At 42.4% G+C, this 13,813-nt stretch overlaps 1 protein-coding gene across 7 annotated transcripts in view; it reads left to right on the forward strand.

Moving 5' to 3' along the window:
- The window catches only part of TUBGCP5 (tubulin gamma complex associated protein 5), a 49,302-nt gene extending 39,934 nt beyond the window's left edge, over nucleotides 1-9,368 (forward strand). For 5 of the 7 annotated variants that reach the window (XM_050919364.1, XM_050919380.1, XM_050919408.1 and 2 more), the window contains 3 exons: nucleotides 4,777-4,865; nucleotides 6,810-6,910; nucleotides 8,459-9,368. In XM_050919364.1, coding sequence (XP_050775321.1) covers nucleotides 4,777-4,865; nucleotides 6,810-6,910; nucleotides 8,459-8,505 — 237 coding nt within the window. In that variant the 3' untranslated portion in view covers nucleotides 8,506-9,368. Of the gene's footprint in view, nucleotides 1-3,691; nucleotides 3,887-4,776; nucleotides 4,866-6,809; nucleotides 6,911-8,458 lie in introns of those variants that run through there. The other 2 variants (XR_007768727.1, XR_007768728.1) reach the window with 2 other exon arrangements.
- The last annotated feature ends 4,445 nt before the right edge of the window (nucleotides 9,369-13,813 follow it).

Here is a 13,813-nt window from a genome sequence, read left to right on the forward strand (position 1 = left end):
TTTGGAGTTTGGGGCATTCCAACGATTGACCTGTTTGCCATTAGGGACAACAGGAAATGTAAATCTGTTCTGCTCTAGAGGGATCCTCAGTCCGGAATCCCTATCCAATGGTTACCATCTCAGCTAGTAGTCTGCTCTCCTGTACACTTCCCCCTGATCCTGACCATCCCACAGATTATTCTCATTGCCGCAGTATGGCCAAGGCAATGCTGGTTCTCCAACTTTCTCACATTATCAATTCAGCATCCCATATCTCTTTCTTCTTCATTGCAACCTACTCGCAGAGAATCACTGACACACCTTCCATCCCATACTCAGTTCCCTGCATCTCGTGGCATGGCTGCTGCTTGGCTAAATGAGGAGCAGTGTTCAGCAGCTGTTCCACAGGTCCTAGTCAGCAGTAGAAAACCCTCTAGCAGTATAGCCTATTCAGCAAAATGGAAGCAGTTTTTGGTGTGGTGATTGGCCCACAGAATTCAGCGAACACTGGCTTCCTTCCAGGACCTCCTGGAGTACTTGCTGCACCTTTAGTTGCTGGGAATTGCACTTAGCTCATTGAGGGTGTATTTGGCAGTGATAATGGCATTTCATCCCCCATTAAGGGAAGATCAGTCTTCTCCAATACTGTGGTAGCAAAATTCTTAAAAGAGTGTGTCATAACATTTCTTCCCAGATCTGGACCTTAGCGTCCAAAATATGGGCGTTAGCATGAAAACCTCCAAGCTTAGTTACCAGCTTGGACCTGGTATCGCTGCCACCAGCTAAGAATTATACAGTGCCTAGCTCACTGTGGTCTCCCCAAAACCTTCCCTGGGGGACCCCAAGACTCAGATTCCTTGAGTCTCACAACAAAGGGGAATAAACTATTTCCCTTCCCCCTCCTCCCCTCCAGGTGTTCCCTCCCTGGGTTCCTGGAGAGATATACAGAAGCAAGCTCCGTGAATCTAAACAAAGGGATTCTACCCTCCCTGTTTCCAGTTCTGGAAACACAAGTACCGAGAGAGCTAATCTCTCTTCCCCCTCCCCCAGCGGGTATGCAAAGTCAGGCTTAGTAAATCTAACACAAAGAGATTTTCCCCCTGACTTCTTCCTCCCGCCAATTCCCTGGTGAGCTGCAGACTCAATTCCCTGGAGTCCCCACTAAAGAAAAACTCCAACAGGTCTTAAAAAGAAAACTTTATATAAAAAGAATGAAAAAAAGGACATAAAAGGATCTCTGTAATAAGGTGACAATATACAGGGTCAATTGCTTAAAGGAAAAAAAATGAATAAACAGCCTTGTCCAAAAAGAATACGATTTAACACATTCTAGCAACTACACACATGTAAATACAAAAGAAAACAATATAAACCTATTGTCTTACTATCCTTGTACTTACAACTTGGAAACAGAAGATTAGAAAGCCTGGAGATAGAAAAATCACTCTCAAAGCCGAGAGGAGAGAGAGACCAAGAACAAAGGACTCACACCCAAAACTTTTCTCCACCCAGATTTGAAAAAGTCTTGTTTCCTGATTGGTCCTCTGGTCAGGTGTTTGGTTCCCTGTGTTAACCCTTTATAGGTAAAAGAACATTAACCCTTAGCTATCTGTTTATGACAGGGCGTCTTCATCTCTATCCTCTGGTCCAAGAGCTGGTTCCTCTTTGGGACCTTACCATGATCCTAGCAGTTTTAATGGGGCCTTCATTCAAACCACTGGCATGTTGTACTGTTCCACTTTTGTGTCAGAGAACTGCATTCCTCGTAGCAGATAACATCTGCAAGAAGAGAATGAGAGTTGCATGCTCTAATGGCAGAGCCTCCTTTATATACAATTCTCCAAGGCCAAAGTGAATTTACAACCATACACCAAATTTTTGTCTAAAGTGGTTTCTCGGTTCTATTTGAACCAGGTGGTATATTTATCTGTGTTCTTTCCTAAGCTGCATTCATCTCCGGAGGAGCAGCATCTCCATCCATTAGATGTCAGGCAATGTCTAGCCTTCTGTCTGGACAGGACTAAACTGTTTTGTGCCTCACCTCACCTGTTCATGTCATATGCAAATCATGTGAAGGGGAAAGTAGTCTCTTCACAGATGATTTCTAAATGAATAACATCCTGTATCAAGACTTCATATGAAATAGCTTAGTCTATGCCTCCTCATCAGGTGTGAGCTCACTCTGTGAGCGTGCAAGCCATGTCAATAGTCTTCCTAGTGACGTCTCAATATTGGAGATTTGCAGGGCTGCTACATGGTTGTCCATACATATATTTATGAACCATTATGCAGTAACCGCACCTTCTAGGGCGGATGCAAGTTTTGGTAGGCAGTCTTGCAATCCTTGTTTAGGTAGACTCTGAGCCCCACCTCCTGGGGTGGGTACTGCTTGTGAGTCATATAATTGGAATACATGGCTGCATTTACTTACAGTGAGTAACCATTTCTTCTTCAACTGTAGTTCTTTGAGATGAGATGCAGATGTGTATTCCATGACCTGACCTCCATCCGCTGCATTGGAGTCCAGTCTCTGTGTAAAGGAACTGATGGGGGGTCAGGGAGACTCTGCTTCATGTTGCCAGAGATGGGGCTGGTCATTAGGCGTGACTGCCACCCCTCTAGGGATACTGCTAAGCAAAATTATCTGGCTCGGTGTACTGCGTGTGTACACACCTAGGTGGAATACATGTCTGCATCATATTTCAAAGAACCACAGTTGTTATAAATAACCATTTCTTTCCATTCTTCAATAGAGTGTTATTCTGTATTCACCCAGCCAGTGACGAGGAGGATCCTGAAGGGTCTCGGAAATCTATTTCCACCAGTCAAACATTTTACTCTGGTTTGAGACCTAAATCTGGTTCTTAAATGTCTTACAGGATTCTCTGTTTGAACCAATAACTACCTGCTCACTCCTCCATTTCTCAATTGAAAACGCCATTTCTGGTAGCCATCACATCAGCATGAAGAGTTAGGAATATAGGGGCCCTTATGGCATACCCCCCTTTCACATAACTTTTCAAAGACAAGTTAACATTAAGACCACATCCCAAGTTTTTACCAAAAATATCTTCCAAGTTCCATATTAACTAACCCATTCATCTCCCAATCTTCCACCCTAAACCTCACCTAGACAAAAAGGAGATGTTGTTAAACCCACTTGATGTCAGAAGAGCCCTGGCCTTCTATCTTGACAGGACTAAAGCGTTTAGAAAGACTCCCAAATTATTTGTCTCGATTGCAGGTACATCAGAAGGGTCTGCAGTCTCTAAACAAAGACTTCCCAAGTTGATATCTGATGGGAAGCAACAGCTAATGCAATCTTGTAATCTCCAAGCACCCTCAGGCATATGAACTCACTCTTCAAGATCAGTTTTCACTTCTACAGCCTTTTGCAAAAATGTTCCCATCAGTGAAATAAGTAGAGCTGCAACTTGGACCTCTGTATGTACCTTTGCTAAGTGCTGTGCAATGACTCATGACTTGGCTTCTGATGCTGTGTGTGGCTCAGCTATACTTTCTTCAATACCAGACTCAGCTCTGAAGGCCCTTCCTCCTTAAAGGGAACTGCTCAGTAGTCACCTACAGTGGAGCACCCATAGGGACACTACTTGAAGAAGACATGGTCACTCACCCTGTGTAGTAACAGTAATTCTTCAAGATGTGGGTCCCTATGGTTTCTCCACTGCTCACTGTCCTTCTCTGTTTGGAGGTCTCTGCTACACAGTAGAGAAGAAACTGTGGTTTACCTGTGTGCTGATATATAACAGCAGGGAGCAACACACATGCACAGGCTGAACAGACACAGCTATGAGAAATCTCCAGTCAAAGGTGCAGAGGATGCAAGTACACCTAGAGTGGAGCACTCAGGGAGACACATCTCAAAGACCCACAGTTACTGCACAGGGTGAGTAACCATTTTTTCGGGTTTGTTTCCCCCCCGCCCACCCCTCCCCAAATTTTTTAGGGGATTCAAACAAGCTGTTTGAAATGTGTCTAAAAATGTATTTAAGATTATTTCTATTGGGGTAGCATGAAGTGGGGGGGGGGTGTAAAGGAAGATGCCACCCATTCTAGAGCTCTGTCATGTTGTTGAACTGTTGTATTTTAGAGCAGTGATTTTCAGCTTGTGGTCTGCAGATCCCTAGGGGTCTGCAGACTATGTCTAAGATTCCCGAAGGGGTCCACACCTTAATTAGAAATTTTTTAGGGGTCCACAAATGAAAAAAAGGTTGAAAACCCTGTTGTAGAGGCAGCCTGGCTGTACCAGTTTGCAATAGCTTTAGCTAATATTGGTAGTGTATTTTAAATAGTAATTTCAGGTTTAAATGCAGTGATAAAATATACCAGATTGTATAATCTACATTAACCTGAATTAAAAGTTCCTCCAGTGGTGGGAAAGCAACTAGGATGATGCACTGATGTATACAAAATATAAATAGGGACAAGAAATTTCATCATCTGCAATTTGTGTGATGTTTTAAATGTCAGCATTCGTTTGAAACTTTGGAACTTCAGAGATGATACACTTGGTATATGGGGTAGGACTGTAGTACTTTGTCCCAAATACTAGATACATTAGTTATTGTCAAAATAGCCAACCATAGAATTAATTGAACAGTTAATCCAGTAAACAAAGCACATATTGTAGCTGGGAGAATTACAGTGTATCCTGAAGGTTGTTTTAATTGAAATCTTAATTTAAATGTCATGGAGTCTTGCCTGCCAAAGTACTTATTGAATTTAAAAATAAATTCCTGACTGGACTACTTATATTTTTCCCCATTAATATCTTAGGTTAGTTTTGTGAAAGAAGCTATAATGAAAGTGCTGAATTTAGTGCTGATGTTTGCAGATCGTTGGCAGGCTGGTTTGGGAGCTTGGAAGTAAGTAATATGTCATAATGTTTTATAATGTGATCATTTCACAGCTCCAGTGTTGTATTTGAGGTGTATATCTTTCTGCTTTGCATGTTTAATAGGAAACTAATATGACCTTTTGTTAATGAAGATAAAATTTGAGTTGAAGCTTATCAGCTGCAGGCACCCGTTAGTTGTATAATCAGAATGTGTTTCTCAGTGAAAAAGGTGGCCGGTACATTGAAAAAAAAAAATTGTAAGACTGTAGTTGGTAACAACAAATGGAAGTACTTTTTTATTTCTCATCATGTGTTCTTATAAACTAATAAAATGAAAGGCTCAGTGGTCATGCTTGTACTTACATTTTTTTCTGAGACTTAATTTCTAGTGCCTGTGATTTTAAACTAACATTCATTTACTTGGTTTATGAGAACTGTAGGCTTAACCAATAAGGACTCATTCTGGTCTGGTAAAAAGGCAGGAGAAGAGAGGAAAAGTTAAACTTACGTTGTTATTTGCTCCTCGGTAAATCTTCCTTTTTGATGTAGACTGCTAGTGATAGTAGCCTTGTCTTGTGTCTCAGAAGGTGAAATCCTGGTTCTGTTAAAGTCAATGCAAGTTTTGCCTTTGAGTTCAGCGGAGCCTGGGTTTCACCCAGAAAGTTCAGGACCCACATTGTATCAAAAATATTAAGTCTGATAAACTTTTAAGCAGAGTACTTGCATTACATGAGGTTAACCTAAAATTATTGTATTCTGTTGTTTTTTCCTTTATACCTCCTATGTATTCTTAGTGTTGCAGGCACAGAGGGTGCCCGAGGCAAGCAACAGTGGTTCGTTGCCCAGAGTGCATAGCACCAATAAACACACCAGGGTGGAGAAGCAAGCAAAGTTTATTTGAGATCTCAAAGCGGTGCAGGGAGGCTGATGCCTCAAATCAAGCACAGCTAAAACAAGCAGTCTGTTCCTTTATATCCCATGAGAACTTTTCTTGCTGACTAACAATCCCCCGTTTCCCCTCCCTCTTCTGTCCGGCTGCAGCATTCTCTTCTCACACGCTCCTTTGTCTTCCCCCTCCCTCTCCCCCTTTCTGCTACAGAGACATGTATGCTGTATCTAAAAGCGGCCTTGAAACTTGCTTCAATTTGGCTCCAGTGTGTTACAGCAGGGAACTGGCTGTTACAATCAGAAAACTAACTGCTGACATTACGTTTTTGCAGCTATTAGAACATTAGGTTACACTAGGTTACACAAAGTGTTTAACATGGAGGAACAATGGTTCATTGAGGCCTGAGCAGGAGGGCTTCATCGACACTCATGATTGTCCACCCTCCCGAGCTACCTCGATTTATGCCTAGTGACACCAACAACAGGCGCAAAATGAGAAATTTCTCTAAGGCAGGATTTTCAGGAGTGCTCAGTGCTGGCCTAACTGTTCCTATTGAAGTCCCAATCCACCCCCTAATTTTCAAGACTGTTTTGGTACTGGTGTGTATATGAGTTATTCTGCTCTAGGTATCTATCTCCTGGACAAGTGTTTCTGATTTTGCCTGTGGAACCCATCCCCCGTGTCAGGGAAAAAGAGGAGCAAGTCACCAGGTAGCTCTCTCACTCTAGGCTTTGAAGCAGTATGGCGCTTTAGAGCACATCACATAAGATAGGTTTCCTAGACTGGAACAGTTGCTTTACTCCACATAGGATCAGTAGCTCTTCCTAATAGTTGTTAGATGCATACCAGAGGGTGGAGTTAGCTCACTATTAATTATTTGTGTTGTGATAGTGTCTAGAAACCCCTGTCAAGGATTGGGGCCCTGTTGTGCTAGGCACTCTGTACACACACAACTGAAAGATGATCTCTGCCTTCTTTTTATTCATTATTAGAAAGAAAGGATATGTCATCTTATATAGGACTAGCCATGTAGTAATTTATCCGTTTTATATTTGTTTAAATTAAACTGCACTTCTTTCTTAGGATGGAATCCATAGAGAAGATGGAATCAGATTTTAAAAATTGTCACATGTTTCTTGTAACAGTTCTAAACAAAGCAGTCTGTAGAGGCTCTTTTCCTCATTGTGAGTATACAGAACAATTTTAAAACAATAGGCTTTTCCTATATTGACACTTCTAATTTATAAGTTTCTTTCAGCAAGTAGGCTTTTCTGGGTTTGTAGGCGTGAGGCTGTTTTAATGTTTAATATGTTTTAAATTGAATTTAAGAACAAGCTTTTGTGTGTCCATAGAGAGAGATTGGCAAAGCATTTTCTATTCCCTTTTAATAAAACTATTTAACAAAAATTGTAAAGCATTTGTGCCTCACGTCATTTATGAACAGCAAAACTTCCTTCATTTTGCCTAATTCCCTGAGGGAGGGACATGCAAATGATGATTGGCGTATATCATAAATCCTAACTTTGCCAAAGGAATTCACATGCCACTTAAAGTATTTGGTGATCAGTGATTTGACTACACATGACTTAAAATGGCTGGTGTTGAGTATGTGATGAAAAGATGTTTTGCAGTCAGAGCTAATCACTGTTAAACATATTATTTTCTTTTATTCAGATGTTGTATTGCCTGGTGTAGGCCAAGCAGAATTGCTATATTTATTCTTTTATGACATCAGAGTGGACAACCTAAAATGGATGACATGACATGCCATGCTCTATTTTAACAATTCAGTGGTTTTTAGTGGTGGTTTATGTTTTATGCAGCATTAGAGTCCTGTATGGTGCTTAGTTGGCAAATGAAGGCAGTGCCTGCCTGAGTAATTTACATTTTAATGGTTACATACGTTAGGAGTCAAAAGTTCCATTTTATGTTGGCCCTGACAATTTTAACATGCCACAAACATTGGTAGAACCTCACTATTCTTAAACCCTTCAACTGACTGTGAGAACATAATCTCTATGCAGCAGTGTCACAAACTTTTAACTATGACTCTCCTACTTTTTCAGTATAAACGTTACACCCACTAAATATTTCTAAAGTTAGCAATAAAATATTTGCCTAAGTAACAGGTGCTTCTTTGGATGAATAAACATGATGATGTGGGTAGTGGTGCAAAAATAACACCAATTTGTTTATCTTAAATGATACTGGCTTGTCACAGTGACAGGGCATACAAAAGTAAACCATGGTTTTAATTTCAAAAGCATAAATATGGGAGCAGAGCAGAACATAGATTAGGTCTACTGTTTCAAGAGAATTTTCTCTGTATTTGCACTGATCTAAATGAAAGCAGATTTTGTCCTATATTATATCTTTTGGCTGGTGGGGTTATTTTCAGTGTAGATGTATTAATAGTGTTTATTTACAAAGGATAAAGATACATTTATTCAGTTTTGCACCTTTTGCTAAGGATAAGGTTCCACACCAACATGTGAAAGTAAATTAACTCTCCTCAGTTGGCCCCTCATTATTTCAGGTAATGAAATGGATAAAATTGAAAATGCCTGTTGCAGGGACTTAAACCCTCAGATATTGTTGTTTGTACTTTGAATAATAAGAAATCTCATCTGCCTTGTAAGTGATAAAACTAACAGTTTCAGTAAACCTTTGCAGAGTGATGTAACCAAGAATATTTAAAATGTTTAATTTTTTTAATCTGTTTTGATTCACAGTGGAGTCTTTAGCTGTGTCACTCATGGCTGGCATGGAACAAAGTTAACAAAAGACCAGAGTGCATTGAACTATTCAAGAACCGAACTCCTGCAGCATTCATCTGCAACATTATTTATTCAAAATGAGCATTTTATACTGAAATCCATGGATATGTAGATAAATGGCAGTTGATATCATTTCCTTTCATTGACTGTTTGAAACTGTAAATGGTGTTGTACAGTATTTAATGAGTATTGGTTGTGGCTGTATTTTTTTCCTGCATGTTAGTATGCTATAATATCAGATTCATACTGTCTTGTAAAAGTAGCTGATTTGAGGATACATGAAATGTTTCTTCTTGTGAAGGAATTATTCACTATTTTGTGAAATAGAGTATTTTCTGACTAAGTCTTTAAAATAGTTTCCATTAATTTTGCAAGAAATGATAAATACTTGCTATTTTTAACTAGGATCAAAAGCACATATGTAGAATATACTATAACTGTGAAAAATGCAGAGTACAAGAATACTTGTTCTCAGCTCCTTACCCTTCCCTTGTTCTTCGTCCCATCCACAGCACAGGTGATCTGTCCCTTCTCCAGCTTCCTAGTCTCTTGCAACCCAGCCTCTAATATTGGTCGTTCTTCAAGTGTCTGTAAATGTGGATCTCATTCTTGGTGTGTGTGTGTGTGTGTGTGTGTGTGTGTTGCATGAACAACAAATCTTAATCTTTTAACCAGCTATGTTCTTTGGGATCACACACGTGCCCTGCATATCCTTATGTTACTCTCCCTCAAGGGCAGAGAAGATGGCGTATATTGAACTGCCACTCAGTTCCTTCTTACCACCTGCAAAGAAACAGTCTCTAATCCTGGGACTTGTCCTGTCATCTGTTTTAAATAAATAATAAAAAGAGCCTGTAGAGAATGACTGAAATGCTACTTTTGCATCTGTACTTCTGCTGAAACACAGTCACTAACTTTGTAAGTTTTAAAAGTTTTTTGGCTGTCTGAGCTCAGGTCAACAGTCTACCAACCCTAAGTCTTTAGGCTTCATATTTCCAAGCTTCCCTCTGCAACCATGGGGGCTAGAAACTCAGTATTTTTTTTTAATAAAAGCTGAGATTTTAATGTAATCACATGACTCCAAGAGCAGGGGCTTTAAGAGCAATACCAGATCACGAGAAAACTGGCAACACTGGTGTGTCATACACAGGCAAACTGCTGGTGCCCTCTAGTATGTTCCATGTCAGTTTGTAGCTTATTTTAGGATGTTGTCTAAGCAAAATCTGTACCGGAGGCGGCAACCTCGGGCACGCGTGTCAAACACGGCACGTGAGCCGATTTTGAGCAGCACACAGCCGCCTGCTGCGGTTCCGGCTCCCAGCCCCCCTGCCCACCGCTCTCCCCTGCAGGGGCAGGAGGCAGAAGCTTGGTTCTATGGCAGCCAGGCTTCCCGCTCCCCTGCTTCTTCCCCCACTGTGGTGCTTTCCTGCCATGCCCCCTCTCCGTCCCTGCACCAATCAGCTGATGGCCTTAGCGAGGGGGAAGAGTGGCAGCGTGCACGCAGCTCAGCTCGTAGAGGAGACAGAGGTAGGGACGGAGCCATGGGGAAGAGGGTGGAACAGGGCATATTCCTTCCAGCCCCCTGCCATGAGACGCTCAGGGAAGGGGGCTGGGAGCACCTCTATGAGCCGAGCACGCAAGCCCTCTTCCCTGACCCCACCCCCAGCATTCTGCCATGCACCCTCCCGCACCCCTAGCCCTCTGCCCTGACCTCCCCCCACACACCCAGTCTTCTGTCCTACACCTCCCATGCCCCCAGCCCTCTGCCCTGACCCTTGAACCCCCAACCCCCCTGCCTTCTGCCCTGCATCCCCCAGCCCTCTGCCCTGACCCTTGACCCCCCCACACACCCATCCTTCTGCCCTACATCCCCCACACACCCTTGCCCTCTGCCCTGACCGTTGAACCCCCTCTCACACACAGCCTTGTGCCTTGCACCCCCCACACCCCCGAGCCCTCTGCTGTGCATCCCCCCACACACCCAGCCTTCTGCCCTGCACCCCAACACACCCTCAGTCCTCTGCCCTGACCCTTGACCCACACACACACCCAGCCCTCTGCCCTACACCCCCTATACACCCCAGCCCTCTGCCCTGACCCTTGAACCCCCTCACCCAACCTTCTGCCCTGAACCCCCCCACCCAGCCCTCTCCCCTGACCCCCCCCGCATACTCAGCCTTCTGCCATACACCTCCCCACACACCCAGCCCTTTGCCCTGACCCTTGAACCACCCTGACACCCAGCCTTCTGCCCTACACCCCCCACACACCCCAGCCCTCTGCCCTGAGGCCCCCCCCGCCTTCTGCCCTGACCCCTGAAACGCCCCCCCCCCGCGGTCTGGGCTTCCAGCTGCAGGCCCTGCTCAGCCCGCTGCTGGCCTAGGTGAACAGAACCCCAGGCTGGTAGCGAGCTGAGCAGGCTGGCGGCATAAGTTCAGCACTTTAATTAATTTTAAATGATGCTTCTTAAACGTTTTGAAAACCTTGTTAACTAAACTATTGTATGTAAAGTAATATAATATAGACTTATAGAAAGAGACCTAAAAACATTAAAATGTATTACTGGCATGCGAAACCTTAAATTAGAGTGAAGAAACGAAGACTTGGCACACCACTTCTGAAAGGTTGCCAACCCCTGATCTATACCATATTACCACAGCTTCCCTTTTACTACTATGTCTCAGATTCCTGGGGGGAACCTCTTTTGAAAATGGAGTGTCATCAAAGGTCATTTGTACCTTCATTCCACCGTGGTCTCTTCCCATCACGATATACCATGCTCTATAGTGTACCTATATTTGATATACTGTGTCTATGAATACTTGTTGCTTGTCCAGTTTAACAGCACTAGCCTTAGCATGTTGTACTTGGGAGCTAAGGTCCAGGAGTTGCTTGGACTGGTTCAGGTATATTCATATGCTGTTTGGCCACATACCAAGTAGTTGTATACTTTGCTTTCTGTACTTTAAAAACTTGACTGATAAGATTGGTGGTGGTTTTTTTATATACATTGGTTACTCCTAGCTCCACCCAACTTTCTTTTCTCTCAACAGGCTTTCAGTATCACATTTAGCTAAGTGGCTGAACAAAACCAAAATATCTGCCACATTTGATGCAGCATTAACTTCTTGTTAGTCCCCTCCCCAGCTGCTACTGTCAGCACTAAGCTAACTTCACTTGGAAATTCTGTGGGAGCAGCCTAGGAGCACATGGTGGAGAGACTGCTTTGTGGAACCCTACCCCTGCCAAAATCTCCACTCCTTTGCAGAGTGGTGGGTGTTGTGCAGGGTCTTCTGCTCGTTATCCCTATTGGATTTACACTTGTAAGCCCCACTGTCATAATTTGTTGCCCCCTGGTTTAGTTGATTTATTGTCTCTGTGGCCCTTCTCCCTTTCAGGATGAGGACCTTTTGTTATGCTGGGTTCCTCCATGCCCCCTTCAAATAGGATTTCAGACAGGACAGCTCTAGTCATGGAAAAACTAGAGCTGATTATTTTTTAAGGGGGAGAGTAGTTGAGCATGCGTATGTGTGTTCGCTTTCTCTCTGATAATGAAAAGGGATCTGTCTCAGGCTGGCTTCTGTTGTATTAATGTAGTTGGAATATATGGGCCCAGAGTCAACTATTTACATAGCCCTTTTATTGTCCAACGCTAAAGTTTTAAAAAAGGTTCAGGTTTGGTGTGCGACCTCAGTGTAGTACCAGGGCCCAAACACTATTAAAAATCTCTGTATCCTGTTGTTGAAGATACAGAAAAGAGGGAAAAAAGTTAAAGCATTTGAAATGCAAGATATTAAGTAAGGCTTTCATTGTAACCATAACTCTTTTCCCCTTTCCCTTTGCTGTAGAGTTTTTAGAATGAAACCCTGCTGTCTGATGGTCTCTTAGAAGGTGTTAACTGTCCTTTCTCTTTTTCCCAAAGAAGTTAGATGAGATAGGCTGGAGCACTGGTGATTGCTGCTGTTAAAGTCCAGTCCAGTTTCCAAGAAGACAAAAAAAGATAAACATGTATAAGAGGGGAGAGGAAAAAAAATCAGTAAAGATTGAAGCAGCATTTTCTATCTCTGCTGTTAACTCTAACTTGCAGCCTCATGCTGGAGAAACAAAGGCACAATGCACCATTTTATCGGCCACTCAGAGACCTGGCAAATTTGTACCAGCATTGGTGTGTTTAGAACATTGCTATTAACTTCCTCTTTACTTACAGGCTTGTGGCACTGTTCCAAAATATATAGTCTTTTGCCTTCTATTATTAGACAGAAGGCAAAAGGAGAGGGACAGGAAAAGGATACACAAGCGGAGGAAGATTTGTCAAAGTCTCACATCCCAGGTCGTTGGGTTTCAGCCAGTCAATGGAGATGGTGATGTCATGTAGGTCCCCTTTTTTTGGACTAATCTGTTCAGGACACCTTTTGCCATCCAGCTGATGAAGGCCCATTGGTGTCTCAGACAGCTTCTTTTAATTCTCCACCAAAAGTTGTCTTTTTAAAAACCTCAATAATGAGCTCATTATTTTGTCCACAAATAAGTCTAGTTAGTGACACACTAGTTTTGGTTCACTGGTTTCTCTCGCCCTACTCTTGTTTACCAGTCATGAGATTAATGCAGTTCTTGAGTTACATCAATAGGTCGTCTTATTTAAATTAGTCTCTCTTTTGCACCTTTTCCCACCAACAATTATTGTTTTAATAGGTTATTGAAACACTTCGTAAACTTCTTTTTAGTTTATCACCGTTAAGCACAGAAGTGGGATAAATGCAGATGCCTAATTATTATGACACACCCCATCTGATAAAAGGTCTGGTTTAGAGAAGGGAAAGTTCTGCAGAACACTCCAAACTTTCACAAGGTGATGTCTGATTTGAAACTCTGTCTGTTCCAGGAAATTCCACTAGATGGAAGGATTTCAGATTTCCTGAACTTGCTGTTACTGATCTGTTAATCCTCTCAGGAGTAGTCCAAGGCTATTGTTTTAATAATGCCTTGGTTACTGTTTTAAAAACACGAGAAAAGACATCTCCCTTCTGAAAAGCTTCCATTCTAAAAAGATAAACTACATACAGTTTACAGTGAAAAGATCAGGGTGTAAATGATTGAGGAAATGTAAGTTGAGAAGAAGATTTATAGGCCCAGAGAGGTTGTTCTGAGAATTGGGAGGGGAAAGGATTATAGAGGAGAGGGAACTGGCTGAGTATAGATTCAAAATAGTAGAATGACAGGCACCCAGAAATAAGATGTATGCACAAGTAGGACTATCTGGGGCCTGGAAAATGAGGACAAAGTATTGGACACAGGTTTAAAGAAGCATGA

The sequence above is a fragment of the Gopherus flavomarginatus genome, chromosome 1 (assembly GCF_025201925.1).
Source record: "Gopherus flavomarginatus isolate rGopFla2 chromosome 1, rGopFla2.mat.asm, whole genome shotgun sequence".
NCBI classification, from domain to species: Eukaryota; Metazoa; Chordata; order Testudines; family Testudinidae; genus Gopherus; species Gopherus flavomarginatus.